Here is a 14,929-nt window from a genome sequence, read left to right as displayed (position 1 = left end):
TATAGTCTTCACCCCACTTTCACTCCTAACTGCAATGTGCACTTTGGGCCCTTTTTATTTGAAGGTCCAAGCACATTGTAGAACATTTAGAAACCATAAATCTTTGTTTTTTGTTTTTTTCCCCCAAAATCCCGTGTCTGACTTTCCTTGTTTCTAGGTCTCTTACACAGAAAGGAATACTTGTATATGATTAAGTTGCTGATTGTACAGTCAAGCTCATTTACATATAGTACAGCCATTTTAAGAATGGTCCAGGTGACAGGAAGTGGGTGGTCTAGAGACTTTCAGAGGAATTAGTTTAAGAGAATATTGGCTTAGGCATTAATCCCTTTGTTGTTCCTTATAAAATAATGAGAAAAATCTTTTATAAGATTAAAGAATTGAGCCAGGCAGTGGTGGCCCAAGCCTTTAATCCCAGCACTCAGGAGGCAGGCGAATCTCTGTGAGTTCAGGGCTAGCCTGGTCTACCCTGTCTCAAAAAACAAAAACAAAATTGGGGAGATGGCTTAGGGGGTAAGAGCACTGGTTGCTCTTGCAGAAGACTTTGGTTCCTAGCATCCTCATGGAGGCCCACAGCCATCTGTCACTCCAGTTCTAAAGGACCCAGTGGCTTCCGTGAGCTCAAGGCACACGTGTGGTATACACATGCATGCAGACTAAACTCGTGTACACAAAAATAAAACAAAATATTTTTTAAGAAAAGGAATGGTCCTCTTTGGGGGGGAAAAATGTCCTTTTAAAAAGTTTCTTAATTTTAACTTAGATTCCAAAACACAACAGAGTTTGAAATGTTACAAGCAAATTTAAACAGGTCCCCTGTTTGAACTGCTGTTCTAGTCCTATGAGGAGAAGTCTAAGAAGGTGCCTTTGTTTCACAGAATTAGGGCATGCCTACAAATGTAAGCATATCCGTCCCACTGCTGTCCCAGTATTTTGCAAACCCCTCCCCCAGACTTAAAATTAGATTTGACAACTGGTCATCTCTGGGTAGGTCTGAACTAATTAAAGGGTTGCCCCTCGGCCTGTGCCTCTCCCCTGGACTATGGTAAGATATTGGCACAGCAAGACTACATGTTCCCAAGATACTTTGTCAGGCCTGAGAGAGGGGTAAGTTCTGGATCCACCAACCGGGGCTTCTCCCATCAGCCCTTAGGAGACTAGTGACTGAATACAAATCCTTGGAAGAGCTGAGAGCCTGTCTGCAAAATCAGGGTCATTAAACCTCAGGCTCATTATTCCTTAGATTCCAGGGCCAGTTCTCGGGACAGCAGATGATGGGTTGATAGCAGAGCACCTTGAGCTCTGAGCACCCACTCAACATACATTACTGTTATACTAAAAATGCTGCAGTGCCCTAGGACATCTTCTTAAAAATTAATTTTGTTCTCGAAAGCTATATAATTAATACATATTTATAAGGTGCAAAATGTTTGCATGCAATATACACACACTTTGTGTAATGATCAGATCTAGGTAACGGTAGGTCAGATTTAAAGTGAGACTTCCGGTTTCCTTGGGATTTTGGCCAATGAGGAAAGCTATCTTCTTGAAATCCATTAATGTTTCATTGGCAACCTGGAGCGCCAGCTGTAACTCGCTATGCCCAGATTGCAGTGCATACTCCATGGGCTCTTTGGAAATGCCCTTCTTCCAAATAGTAGGGCATTCTAATTACATTCCCACCAATCCAAAGGTTTGAAAGTTTCCCAAGCCAATTAGAAAACTGGTTGGTCCAACCATTAAGTATAAAGAAATATGCTAATTTATGCAATGACTACTGGTCCAGGAAAGCATTGGCTGAATTCAAAGCAAATTAATTAATTAACTACATACATACATACACATACATAGTACATACATACAAGGCTTCTAAGAAAAGAAAGACCCTCAAAGATAGATACTATGTAATACTAACGTAACTGAATGTATTTTTCAGTCAGATCTAAATACCAAGCCTACATTATGTAGATCGCCAGTTACTGAAACATGAGGTGGTTTGCTTCTGAGAAAGAAGTTGGATGTAGCAACATAGTATGGCAGCTTTGACAAACTTGTTTAATTTTATGCTTATATAAGTAAGCAAGGTGCATAAAGGACTTGTGTGGGTGTTCTGGGGCTGAACCCAGGACTGCGGTCACACAGTCACACAGTAAAGCATGTTTTAGCCCTGCCTCTCACTGGACAGCATCTCCACCTCTGCCCAGAGGCTTTTGCTTCTAGTAAAGGCTATACAAACCAAACAATATTGTAAAGAATTTAAATCTGGTGATACTTTTATTTAGAACTCACCAGATATGTTTATCAACAAAACCTCACCAACTGACTTCAAATAATATGGGGCGGGGGGATCAAGGCTTAAATCTGTATCTTTAAGCATGAATTACATTCTTGTACAACTTATTACCTATTTCTGATATTTTTTTAAACCCCCTCCTTGCTATATTGTGTGGGCATTTGGGCATTAGTAGTTAGGCTGCAAAGAACTCTCATAATGAATACTTATGTTTCGGGTACTACTAGGTGGTTTAAGAAGTGTCAACAATTTGAAATTTAAAACAGGTGGTAATTATGGTTGGACCAAATGGTGCTAAAAGGTTTTGTAGCTTCATTTTTTTTAAGAATGGAAGTGATTTAATGCAACCCCCACAAACATGAATAGAAAAGATAGCAGACTAAATAGCGAGGGCCAAGGAGTACTTAGCTTCTCTCCTTAGTCACTAGTTTTCTGGAATCTTAAGGTACGTTTCACAGATAAGATTGCACAGCATTTCAGAGTGGAAAGGGATGTTGTAGAGTTTACGAGCAGATGAGAAACTAAAGGCTAACCCAGTTATCGGCCAACTTAAAATCCACCGATGCTTTAGTTTTTAAATAAATATGCAAAAAAAAATTTTTTTCTTATGTGGTTGCTTCTATTTGGAGTTTCTAAATCAATTTTTGTTTATCCTCCCCGCCTCCAATTTAAGCTAAAACGTGTGTGTGTGTGTGTGTGTGTGTGTGTGTGTGTGTGTACAGGGCCCCTAAGGAGAATCAGCACACATCTTGTAGATGGGGGTGGGGGGAGGGGGAGGCGGGATACAAACCTGTTTCTTGAATCGACCCCAATACATTTCAAAGTTTCCCCCAACACACACACATTTTTTTTCTCTCAAAAGAAACAGAAATCAACAGTCTATGAGCTTGGTTTTCTTTTGAAAAAAAATTTTTTTTAATTTTTAATTAAAAAAATCCTAATCTTTTTTTTTTTTTTTTTAAACTAGGCAAGACCGAAGTTTGAGGTAGACGAGCAGGCGAGCCGTTTGCCCGGGCGCAGAGCATGAAGGCCGGGCGGGCGCGGGGAGCGGGCGCCCGCCGCCCGGCGCGGGGGTGAGCGAGAGAGAGAGCGGAGCGCGTGTGGCCGGCGCCGCTCGGCCTGGAGCTCCCGCGCCCGCGCCCCGCGCCCCGCGCCCGCCGCCGCCGCCGCCGCCGCCCCTGGTGCGATGGCGCAGAAACCCCGTTGACAAGGCACTGCTTTTTCATGACGGTGAGTTTCCCTTTGAGTGTATTATAATTTTGTGATAAAAATTTCAAGGAGAGAGAAAAAAAACACACACACACACAACCTCCTTCCTCTGCCTCTTTTTTCCTTCGGGGAGGGGAGAAGCGAGGGAAGGAGAAGGGGGTGGGGGGAGAGGAGAGGAGAGGAGGAGAGCTGGAGATAGATCTCCAGCCAGACAGAAAAGAAAGAGGAGCAAATTAAACACCGAGTTGCCAAAACCAGGATATTAGGTTTCAGCCCAGAGAGCTATTGGCTAAGGCTGTGTTTTTTTTTTTTTTTTTTTTGGGGGGGGGGTGGGTTTGTGGGTGGGTGATGGTGGTGGTGGGTGGATGTTTAATGGACACGGAGAAAAGGGGAATCGAGTGTGGATGCCTCTCCCGGCGCCGCCAGGGCCCTGGGAAGACCAAGTTCAGTGTCTCGGGCGGGGGCGCGGGCGGGCCGGGGCCGGGGGGCGCCGCGGCCGCGTGGGGGGCCTGGCGCCTGCCTATTTTCCCCCCCTTCCTTCTTCTTCTTCCTCCCCCCCCCTCCTCCATCCGCGGATGCAAATTTCTGGAGCGGGGAGTGGGAGAGCCCGGGAAGGGGGGGTGGGATAAAAAAGGAGGGGAGGTGGCAGCGTGGCGGCTGGCGCTGGGGAGGGGATGGAGGGGAGGGGAGCCTTTTAATGACTCATTGATTGAGCCGCTTTCAAATTAGTTGTGTGCGCCGAGTGTGTGTGTGTATGTGTGTGTGCGCGCCGAGTGTGTGTGTGTATTCCGCCCCCCGGAGCCGCCCGGGGAGCCGCGGAGGAGGGAGCGGGGCTCGGCGAGGGGAGGACGGCGGCGCGGCGGGGCGGCGAGCAGGGGGCGAGGGAGGGCCTGGAGTGACGGCGGCCGGGCGAGAAAACTCAGCTTCTCCAAATCTCCTCCCCTCGCCGCTCGATCCGCACAGACCCCTCGGTCCCTTCTCTACCGCTCGCTGCCTCCGAGGCTCCCGGGTGGGGAGTCCGCCTTTCCGTGCTTCTCGGAAGGGGGGAAAATGGAGCCCGCGTCGGCGGAGGAGACGGGAGGGAAGGCCCGGGTACTCGCTTAACGTTTTCACCCCGGCGGTTTCCTCTTGCCCGCCGCCGCACCCGCGCGTCCGGGGAGAGGCCGCGGCTGGGGCCTGGGCACCGCGAGGCCCGCCGGCTCCCTAGGCCTCATCCCCGGCCTGGGCCGCGGAGCAGGCCGGGCCTGTCGTAGCCGTTGCCGGGCCAGACGCGAGGCCTTGCCGAGGATCCGCGGCCCAGGCCGGGGACGAGCGAGCGTCCCCGCTGCAGGCTCGGCTCGCCGGTGCGGAGGCCACCCGCAAGGCCCCTGCCAGGCGGCGGGACGGAGGGCGGTGGCTGGCGGGGAGCGCTTTTTGTGCCTTGGTGATCCTTTTATTGTGTCTTGATTTTTTTTTTAATTTTGATTTTTTTTTTTTGGTTTTGTTTTTTAGGGTTTTTTTTTTTTGTTTGTTTTTTTGCTTTTTTTATCCCGGCCCAGAGGGCTTCCCAAGTCACCCCGAAAGCGGCTTCTGGGGGTGGGGGCGGCGGGCCGGAGGACGCTAAGATGGCGCTCGGCCTGGCCTGTAGCCAGGGCTGGTGGCGCAGTTGCTCGGCGGCCGCCATCTTCCCTCGCGGCCCGGGCGGCTCCCGGAGTCCGGGAGCCAGGAGCGGGCCGCCGGCTCCCGAGGATGGAGCCGAGGCCGCGGAGACCCCCAGACCCAAAAGGCTGGCTCGCCGCGTTGGGGCTTGAAGGGGCTGAGGTGGTGACGGTTTGCTTTCGGTCGCTTGTCTCGGGCCGAAAATAGTGGGATGTGGTCGGGTTCCTTGGTTGATGGCGTCCCTCCCTGCCTCCGCTCATCCCCCCCGTGTTTTCCTCTTTGATCTCGGGATGGACGGCATAGTCTTTCAGGCTCGGCCGAGGGCAAGACTTTGGGGACCCCCTTGCTTGGTTTTCCTGATTCTTGGGGGTTAGAGCCCCAGCTGACAACGCTAAGGACAGGGTCGTTCTGCCTTCCCGGAACGTGCCCGGCCCAACTGTAATTCATTTAAACCGGTTGTAGTTAGTTGGTTGTTTTGTCAAACAGACCTGGATCTGGTCCCCAGAATGCAGGGACGAGACGGTTGCAAGTGACTTCTAGTTTGGGCCTTCAATGGACTTCATAGACTATCTTAATTAAATCTCTGATCGAAGAAACTCAGTTAAGCTTCAGAGTGTACTTTTTCATTTTGTCTGGTTTTTTTTGGGGGGGGGGGATGGGGGGAGTCCAGTCCAGGCAGGGTTTCTCTGTATTGCTCTGGCTGTCCTGGAACTCATTTTGAAGACCAGGCTGGCCTCGAACTCGGAAATCCGCCTGCCTCTGCCTCCCAAGCACTAGGGATTAAAGGTGTGCGCCACCACCGCCCGGCATACTTTTTCATTTTGTAAAAACCAAGTTTCCTTATATAGATAAATACCGGGCAGGTGTGTAGAGGTCTTAAAACGTTACAGGAGAGGAGGAAGGTCTGGGAAGCTCTGGAGGCACTGGGAGATGGAAATAGTTAATTTTCTAGTGGTTAAAAGTCACAGTGTGTGGTGCTCTTTGTGTCTGAATACAGTAGGTAGGCAGTGGATGTTAGGGACTGCCATACATTGAACACTTCCAGAAAGTGTTTAGTGCTTTAAATACTTGTGGCTTACTCATGACAGACTGTTTTTATTAATCTAGTTCAGGCTAGTAGCCATTTTAAGCAGCAAAAATTGCATTCCCCCACAAAGTTCCACACTGAATCTGACCATCAGAATTAACTGGGAGGTGCTTTAAAATACAGATCTGCCATCTCCATTATTTACCAAGATGAGCTGTGGTCAGTTTTAGCGTGGCACTCCACCTCCAGGACTGAAATTCCGGCCTCATCAGGGAGAAGTTGGAATGAGAGTCCATTGTTTGAGAGCCCATGGGGACAGCTAGTACTCTCGCCGATTTAGAACTAGACTGTACTAGACTAGAACTTGATGTGCGGGAGGGGGCAACATCGGATTTTCGGTCCATATTATTTTGGTTTGAGTGACAGCTCATTATTTTTCCCTTTCTTCCTGCCATGTATTAAAGTCATTTAAAGCTTTTTTTTTTTTTGTAGAGAATTTAGATATCATGAGATTTTTAAATCTTAGTACTGAGTCTGCTTCTGAGTGTTACTGGAGGGTTTTTTAAATTACATTTCCTTTCTACCACATGGGTCCTGAGGATTAAACTCGGGTCGTTGGGCTTACAGTGAATCACCTTTCCCCTCGGCCATCTCTGTGGCCCTATTACTGGAGTACTTAGGGCAAAAGCCCTGGCTCTGGCCCTACCAACAGGCCAGACTCCACGCTGGTCTAGGTACACCAATAAAAGAGGAGTAGGGGTGAAAAGCTGACACATTGTGGCCTCATTGAGACTAGGGACAGGTCAAGAGACTTATCAAACCCTTCTTGCAGGCACTGACATTACCCAGAATTCCATCCTCAGCGGGTTTTGATGTTACACAGGAAAAATGGCCAGGAAAGCAGGAGGTGGAGGTGGAAGGAAGGAGTCCGGTTCCCCGTGTAGTCTGGTTCCCGAGAAACTAGTGGCTTGTGCTCCAAGCAGCCACCTCATCCCGGATCCGGGCAGCCCCAGCCCTGCAGGCCCACAGCCCCTGGAGGCCCTTGCCACAGGGATGTTATCAGTCCTGTTTGTTCCTAGAATTCAAGGTGACTCAAGAGGAAAGATTAAGATAGGACACCGAGCTAGAGAGAAATCAGATAGGCCAGTAACTGCCCGCCTTCAAGTCCAGCCAAGCCGAGTAGACAGGATAGCTGTGTAGCTTAAAAGGTTTTCACTTGCATGTGGACACAAAGCCCAAAAGCTTTTAAAACCGTGGTTTCTCTAAAATAGTCTAGTTTATAGGGAAAGAATCATTAAAAGTAGTGGTGAGTGGAATTTAAAACAAGACATCTGAACTCATGGAATTCACAGCCAGTGGGAGAAAACCTGTAAGCTGGAGGTTTCATATGAGTTGGGAGTAGCCCTTGCTGCCTAGTAAGTTTCTCCGAAGGCATGAGCTGTGCTAGCCACCTCAGAAGCAGGGTTTGTCGTTCCAAGCCGCCTGTGTAGAGCAGACTGAAAGGGAGCGAAGGCTGCCGAGCTTCTCTGGAGCTGCTGTGATTAGGCCACTTAGGGAATTCTTAGATTTGTCCTAATTGCAGTGAGAAGCTATGGTCTAAGGGAGTAGGGTGGGGATTTGAACTCAGGGCTGCAAGCATTGCTAACGAGCAATCCACTGCGGAGGATTTTTGTTTTGAAACTTCAGTATCATAGTCGTGCTTAATTGCTTGGGCTCAAGTTTTGTGTTCATGTGATCCTCCTGCCTCAGTTTCCTAGTCCTAGGACTACCAGTGCAGAAGTGCTCATGTTCTTTATAGACGATTTGACCGCTGTGTAAAAGGTAGGGATTAGAAAGGTTTGCACTGTAGTCTGGTCCTGCAAGAGCGGAAGGAATCAAGAATGTCTTCTCAGCCGGGCGTGGTGGCGCACGCCTTTAATCCCAGCACTCGGGAGGCAGAGGCAGGCAGATTTCTGAGTTCGAGGCCAGCCTGGTCTACAAAGTGAGTTCCAGGACAGCCAGGGCTATAAAGAGAAACCCTGTCTTGAAAAACCAAAAAAAAAAAAAAAAAAAAAAAAAAGAATGCCTCTCATTTATGCTTCTCATTTATGGGCCAAGCTTTGAGTGGCTGACGGTGCCACTTAGAATTTGGAGACGACCAGAAGAGGACTAGCTGGCAAGGGATGGTGACAGGATTCATATGCCACTTGTTGGGTACCAAAATTGAGCTGTTAGAAGTCACTGGCTGGTGGGTGTGTCCTGGGAGCAGCCCAAGTCATGTGAGAGCACAGAAGTGGACCAAGCTGTGCAAGGACAGTAGTGTGCCCAGTGGAATGCTGAGGAGTTAGGCCGTGGCGGCATGCCCACCCATCTGACAAGCAGCTTCTCTGCCGTGTGAGTTGAAGGGCTGGGCTCAAAGAGTGGGGAGTAAATACTGCAGCGGGGTTACAGCCTCATTTTGAGTACTTGGTGTGGGGAGAGAATGTGTGTGTGTAGGTCTGTCAAGTCTTTCATCTTTAACATGGTTCTGGAGATCAAACCCAAGGCTTAGGCACTTTACCTCCAGAGCCATTTTCCAACATTTTCACATGAGCTGAGAGTATCTACCCAAGAGGGAGAGATTAATAAAACAGCAAGTCTGATAAAGGGGCAGGATTCTTGAGAAAGGACAAAGAATTTCAGATCTAAGAACAAGGTTTATCAGGGTGGGAGGAGAGTGGAGTGAAGGCAGAAAAGAAGAGCAGGAGTTAGAGGGAGTGAAACCTCGGAGGCGGGGATGGAGGGCAGGCTGTGGTGCTCTCACGCATGGCCAGCATCTTGCAGGAAGAACAGGTGGCGGCTGGTTTCAGAAGGAAGTTGTTGGTCATCTCGGGCTGCAGGGCAAGTGGGACATAAGACACCTGCAGGCTGCTGCCTGGAGCCCTGAGTCTGCGCACTGAGAGCTCTGTACTGCTGTGCTGTTTCCCAGCCCCAGTTTGACTTTTTGACCTTTGCACAGTTGCACTGGGGAGAGGGAGAGGTGTTGAGGGAAGAAAGTATCCAAAGGATGCCAGTGGAAATGTATAAAACCCTTAACCAGCTGGCTCCTCTTTGAGGCAGCTGGTAGTACTTTTTCTTAGGTTCGTGTCCCTTGAACTGGCTACAGAATAACAGTAGAGGGAAATTAGGGAAAAAGGGGGGGGGGCTGGTGAGATGGCTCAGCAGGTTAAGAGCGCCAACTGCTCTTCTGAAGGTCCTGAGTTCAAATCCCAGCAACCATATGATGACTCACAACCATCAGTAATGAGATCTGATGCCCTCTTCTGGGGTGTGTGAAGACAGCTACAGTGTACTTACATATAATAAATCTTTAAAAAAAAAAGGGGGGGGTGGGGGAGGCTGGAGAGATGGCTCAGCAGTTCCAAAGGTCCCGAGTTCAAATCCCAGCAACCACATGGTGGCTCACAACCATCCGTAATGAGATCTGACGCCCTCTTCTGGTGCGTCTGAAGACAGCTACTGTGTACTTAGATATAATAATAAATCTTTTTAAAAGAAAAGAAAAAAGGCATTCAAAATTGATTACTGTAACTGGCTTAGAAGATGCAGGGCCATTTGTTAGGGATGGAGGTTAAGAAGGCCTGAATATAGGGAGAAAGGATGCATTCCTGGGAGGTGTCTTAGTTGGATGGAAATAGTGGGGAAGAGAAACAGCCACTAAGCAGCAGCATGTGGGATGAGCAGAGCTCTCCCAGCAAGTAGTGTTAATAAAGATGCTTGAAGGATGCCTTGGGATGGGATGCTGGGTGGGGCCGCTGGGTCTTTACTGTCCTCTCTCCCTTCCCTCCAGTGCTTCCATTCAGGAAAGTCCCAAGGGCTCCCTTAGTCCTAGACACTCTTGAAAGGGTGTGACTTGTTTAATTATCAATTTCTTAATAAAGTTGTAAATTGAACACTTCCTGTTCTTGTGGCTTCTTTGGCTCACTGGCTACAAACACATCAAACACTGCGTTAGAAGAACCAAAGCTCTTAAGTCAGGATAGGTGTTGCCTCTCAAAGTGGCTTATTTCAGGTCCACCAAATCCAACTTCCTTACATCATCAGGAGTTCAACTTTGTTCCTGGCTAGAATGTAAACATTTCACAAATATTATTTGTCTCACTTTTATCCTGCTTCACACCCTGATGGCCTTTCAATACATGTTAAAGTCGGTGGGTACAGTGGCACACACCTTTAATCCCAGCTCTCAGGGAGGCAGAAGCAAGAGGATCTCTATATTTGAGGCCAGTGTGAACTACACTGGGTTCTAGGCCAAACTAGGCTACATGGTGAGATCCTGTCTGAAGATATTGCTGAAGGTCCATCCCTAGTTTCTGTATTATGAAAAGAGTCAATGACCTACCTAAGGTCCCTTGGGAAGAGTCCCTGAATTATTACATTTTGGCATTTATACTAAACTGTTTAATCTACAACTAGTACAGCTGTATACAGCTGAGATTTCTGAGGTCTAGCAAGTTAAAATTGACCTTGACCAGGCATGATGGCACTTGTCCTGTGGTGCTGGCTGAAAAGACCCAGGGTCCGAGGCTGAAGTAAGGATCACTTTAGGAGAGCGAGAGCTTGGACAACAGAGTTTTGGGGGTTGTTTTGTTTGGGGTAGAGGGATCGAGACAGGGTTTCTCTGTGTGGCCCTGGCTGTCCTGGAACTCACTCTGTAGACGAGGCTGGCCTCGAACTCAGAAATCCACCTGCTTCTGCCTCCCAAGTGCTAAAGGCGTGCACCACAACTGCCCAGCTGTTTTGGTTCTTTTTAAAAAATAAAGTCAAGGCTGCTGGGGTGAGGAGGTTCAGTGGTGAAACGAGCGGCCATGAACCTGACACCAGCCTCGACACATGCCGGAGCAGACTCCTATCTCCTCAGGACTAGGTTATCCTCAGTGCTCCTAGGAAGGGGAGCTCCTGGCAGTAAGGTGATTGGGATACTAGGTGTCATTCCGGGCCTGAGCTGACAGTTTATCTGTGTTTGCTGGAGAGCAGGCCTGGGCCTCAGGCGTGATTTTCACATGTGCATTCCCAGCCCTGTTTTGTTTTGAGACAAAGACTTACTCTGTTGCTCTGGCTGGCCTAGAACTCATTTCATACAAGAGGACTGGGCTCAAAAAAGTCCTCCTGCCTCAGCATCCTGAATGCTGGGAGTGCACTTATGCCTGACTAAAAGTATGTTTTTGTTTTTGTGGTTTTGCTTTGTTTTTTGAGATCTTATTTTTATTTTGTGTGTCTAGATGTTTTGCCTGCGTTTATTTATGTATGTGCACCACATGCATGCAGTGCCCTCGGAGGCCAGAAGAGGACTTCGAAGACCCTTTGGAGTTGGAGTTACAGGCCTTTGATTGCTACCAGGGTTTTGTCGTTTTGATTTGAAGTTTATTTTAGCTTGTTTTAGTTTTGTTTTTGAAACAGGGCTTCTTTGTTGTAGCCCTGACTGGCCTCAGACTTAGAAATCTACCTGCCTTTGTCTGTGCTGGGATTAAAGGCGTGCGCCACCCACTACCACCACCCAGCCTTACTTTTAGCTTTTAATATAAAGGAAGCAAACCATATATTTTTTTCCTTTATAAACTCTGAGATTTCCTAGAAGTGCAGATAAGTGTACTTAGAAGTAGGCTAATCCTTACTGGTGTTTGTATTCTGACTCCCTAGATCTGTGAACATTTGACTTTAGAAATTGCAGAAGTCTGCCCAGGATTCCTCTAGGTGAGATCACACATAAAGGGAAAAAAAGCACCTTGGCACTGGGACGTGTTTAGAGCCTCATCTGCTCTCTAGGTCTCTTTCTCATCCTTTCATTTTTCTTACTTTCACAATTTGTCCAGCCCAGGCTGGCCTTGAACTATTGGCAGTCCTGCCTTAGCCTCAAGTTCTGGGATTACAACAGAAGCCACCAAACCTGGCTCTCCAGACAGAAGCCACCATGCCTGGCACTCCAGGTAGCCTCTTTCTTTCTTTCTTTTTCTTTTTTTTTTTTTTTTGCAAATGGCTATTTTACTTCAGAGGTCCACTTCTCTTTACAAGTAGACCCTTTGGCCAAGTGTGATGGCACACCCCTATAATCACTCCGGAGGCAGAGGTAGGCAGAAGTCCTGAGTTCCAGGCCTTCCTGGTCTACATGACAAGCTTCAGAACCATCAAGACCGCATAGACCCTCATCTAAAACAACACCAGACAGTGCAGACGTGTGTCACATGCTTGTGGTCCTCACTCACTGTTACAGGTCTGTCACTGCCTATGTGGTATAGATGGTGGGCCCGAACAGTGTACCAGGCAATGAGACGAGAGTAAGACCAAGAAAGGTGAGGGAGGGCACCCTGCTCTCTGAAACAGAGGGCCTAGAGAAGCTGAGCTGAATATAAAACTGTAGGATAGTGTCACATACCTGAGTACGTTCTTTAATGCACTTAAAATGTGCCTATCTCAGGCTGTAGAGACGATTCGTTCTGTGGGTCAGCTGCTGGCTGGACAGTTGGGTCAGCCAGAGTTCAGATCCCCAGAGTCCGGTCAGATGCTGGGCAGGCAGACTGGCGGACAGGTGGGTGGGTGGGTGGGCTCAGTGGCCCACCTGTAATTCTAGTTGTTGGAAGGCAGAGCACTCAAAGCAGACTGGCGAGCCAGGGTGCCACACTGGTGAGCTCAGTGAGACCGTGCCCCAGAGGACAAGGCAGAGAGCATTAAGACTGTAGTGTCAGATTTCTACATTTGAACAAGCAGGCACACATGTACACTACACACAAAACATGCAAAAAGAAGCTAGCTTATCTTTGTAATCTAAGGAACTTTATAAATGCAGTCAGTTTGTTCATATCCACCCCTGGAGAGTCAACAAACCACTAGGGGGAAGTAGTCAGGAAAGCGCCGCCCGCCCCCCCCCCCAAGACCCATCATCTCTTACTAACACAGTATAGCTGCTGTTTCCATAACTACACGGTATCTGGATTGTAAGTTGTCTAGAGATGATTAAAGGTGTGCGCGGGAAGGGACTGAGATGCGGTCCAGTGGGCAGCGAGCTTCTTTAGCGTGCACAGCTCTCTGGAGTCAGTCTCCAGCTTGGCAGGAACCAGGTGTGGTAGGGCAAGCCTGAGGCTCAAGGTTATCCTGACCACAACAATGAATTTGATATTCTATTCATCGTCAAAGCGTTTTCCATTCCTGTCAGGCATAGTAGTAGCTCATGCCTTTTAACCCCAGCACTTGGAGGCAGACTCAGCAGGATGTGAATTCAAGGCCAGCCAGTTATATATAATGAGACTCTGCCTGAAAAAAAAAAACAACTTTCCATCCTTAAGTTCAGTTTTAAATAACCTAACTTTTCTTCCATTGTTCTGTGGGTTTTGCTGTCTTGATGTTGGTAGGTGGGTTGGTTGGATAGTGAAACCATGCCAGGAAAATATGTTACCAAGCTATAACCCGAGCCCCATCAGATACTGATTTGCAATTTTAAATTACATTTATTTATTTATTTATTTGTTTGAGGTACAATTCCAGAGTGAAGGTCAGGGGACAACTTGTGAGAGTTGGTTCTCCTACCATTTGAATCCTAGGGATTGAATTCAAGTTATCAGGCTTGGAGACAGGTGCCTTTACCCCAGAACCGCCTCACGAGCCCCTCTTCCCCCATCAGATACTAAGAACTCATTCTGTGCACAGCACTCGAGAGCGCACTTTGGGGTACATGCAGCTTAGGGGATGATTCAGTGATCGATGGCTAAGTAGAGATCCAGTCAGGACAGAGAGAGCCTTCACTAGGGTGGCACAGGGGCACCCGATTGTTCGTTCCTTCATTCACTCATCAAACATTAAGCAGGTTTTTTCATGGACTCTTGGGAGCTTTGCAGGGTGTTTCTATGAATCACTAACCTATGTGTTCCTCTCATGGGACAAGCAGAGGAAGCTGAGTAAACTTGGTCGCGTGCTGTGGGATGATGGGGGTAAAAGGTAGCTATGATGACTCGGAAGATTAGGTAGCCCGCGAACCTGCAGCTCTGGGGCAGTCATGTACAAGGCTGCGAACAGAGCTTGCGTGGTGTGTCCTGTGCTCGGTGGCTCCACGGGGCTGGGACCTGTGTGGGCCACTGCAGGTGTATAAGCTGAGAAAGGGAGTAATGGGAATGGCGTTTCCTTGGATGGAGCTTGTTTTAAAGGGGTACTCTTGAGACAGGGGACAGATGTTAAGAGGAAGGACAAATGCAGAGGGGCCTTTGTCTGCTCTCAACTGAGAGGTGAAGTAGCCTCTCCCAGTCAGGTCACTGGTTGCTCCTCAGTACTTCAAGCGCTGTAGGGGCGTTCTCAGTGGGCAGCCCAGTGTGATGGCACGCAAAGAGGGATTAAGTGGGAAAAACCAAAATCAGGTGGGGATTGCCTGAAAGAGACACTGTGAGGGGACTCTCTGGGTGGAAGAGGGGGTGTGTAGAATGGAGGGCGGGGGAGCGCACTAAACAAAAGACTTCCTGCAAAATGGCGTGTTAGGTGGGAAACATTATAGATTTCATCCACTTGACCAGAGTTCCTAGTAATTCCGGTTCCAGCAGGGCATAAATTGGGTGTGGTGGTTGCATGCCTTTAATCCTGGTGCTCAGAAAGTGGAGATATGCCAACTCTTTTTTTTTTTTTTTTTTTTGTTTTGTTTTGTTTTTTTTTCGAAACAGGGTTTCTCTGTGTAGTCCTGGCTGTCCTGGAACTTACTCTGTAGACCAGGCTAGTCTTGAACTCAGAAATCCACCTGCCTCTGCCTCTCGAGTGCTGGGATTAAA

The 14,929-nt window shown here is 48.2% G+C and overlaps 1 protein-coding gene across 3 annotated transcripts in view; it reads left to right on the top strand.

Annotated features, from left to right (window-relative positions):
* Positions 1-14,929, top strand: part of Bicral (BRD4 interacting chromatin remodeling complex associated protein like) — a 92,327-nt gene that overhangs the window by 28,484 nt on the left and 48,914 nt on the right. Inside the window, exons 2-3 of one of the 3 annotated variants that reach the window (XM_011246345.3) lie at positions 3,261-3,291; positions 3,443-3,523. In XM_011246345.3, the coding sequence (XP_011244647.1) occupies positions 3,261-3,291; positions 3,443-3,523 (112 nt within the window). Of the gene's footprint in view, positions 1-3,260; positions 3,524-3,921; positions 3,946-14,929 lie in introns of those variants that run through there. The other 2 variants (XM_006523976.4, XM_017317377.1) reach the window with 2 other exon arrangements.

This window comes from Mus musculus, chromosome 17 (assembly GCF_000001635.26).
Source record: "Mus musculus strain C57BL/6J chromosome 17, GRCm38.p6 C57BL/6J".
In the NCBI taxonomy this organism is placed as follows: domain Eukaryota; kingdom Metazoa; phylum Chordata; class Mammalia; order Rodentia; family Muridae; genus Mus; species Mus musculus.
Note: the sequence above shows the minus strand (reverse complement) of the source record. Positions and strands in the feature narration are given on the sequence as shown.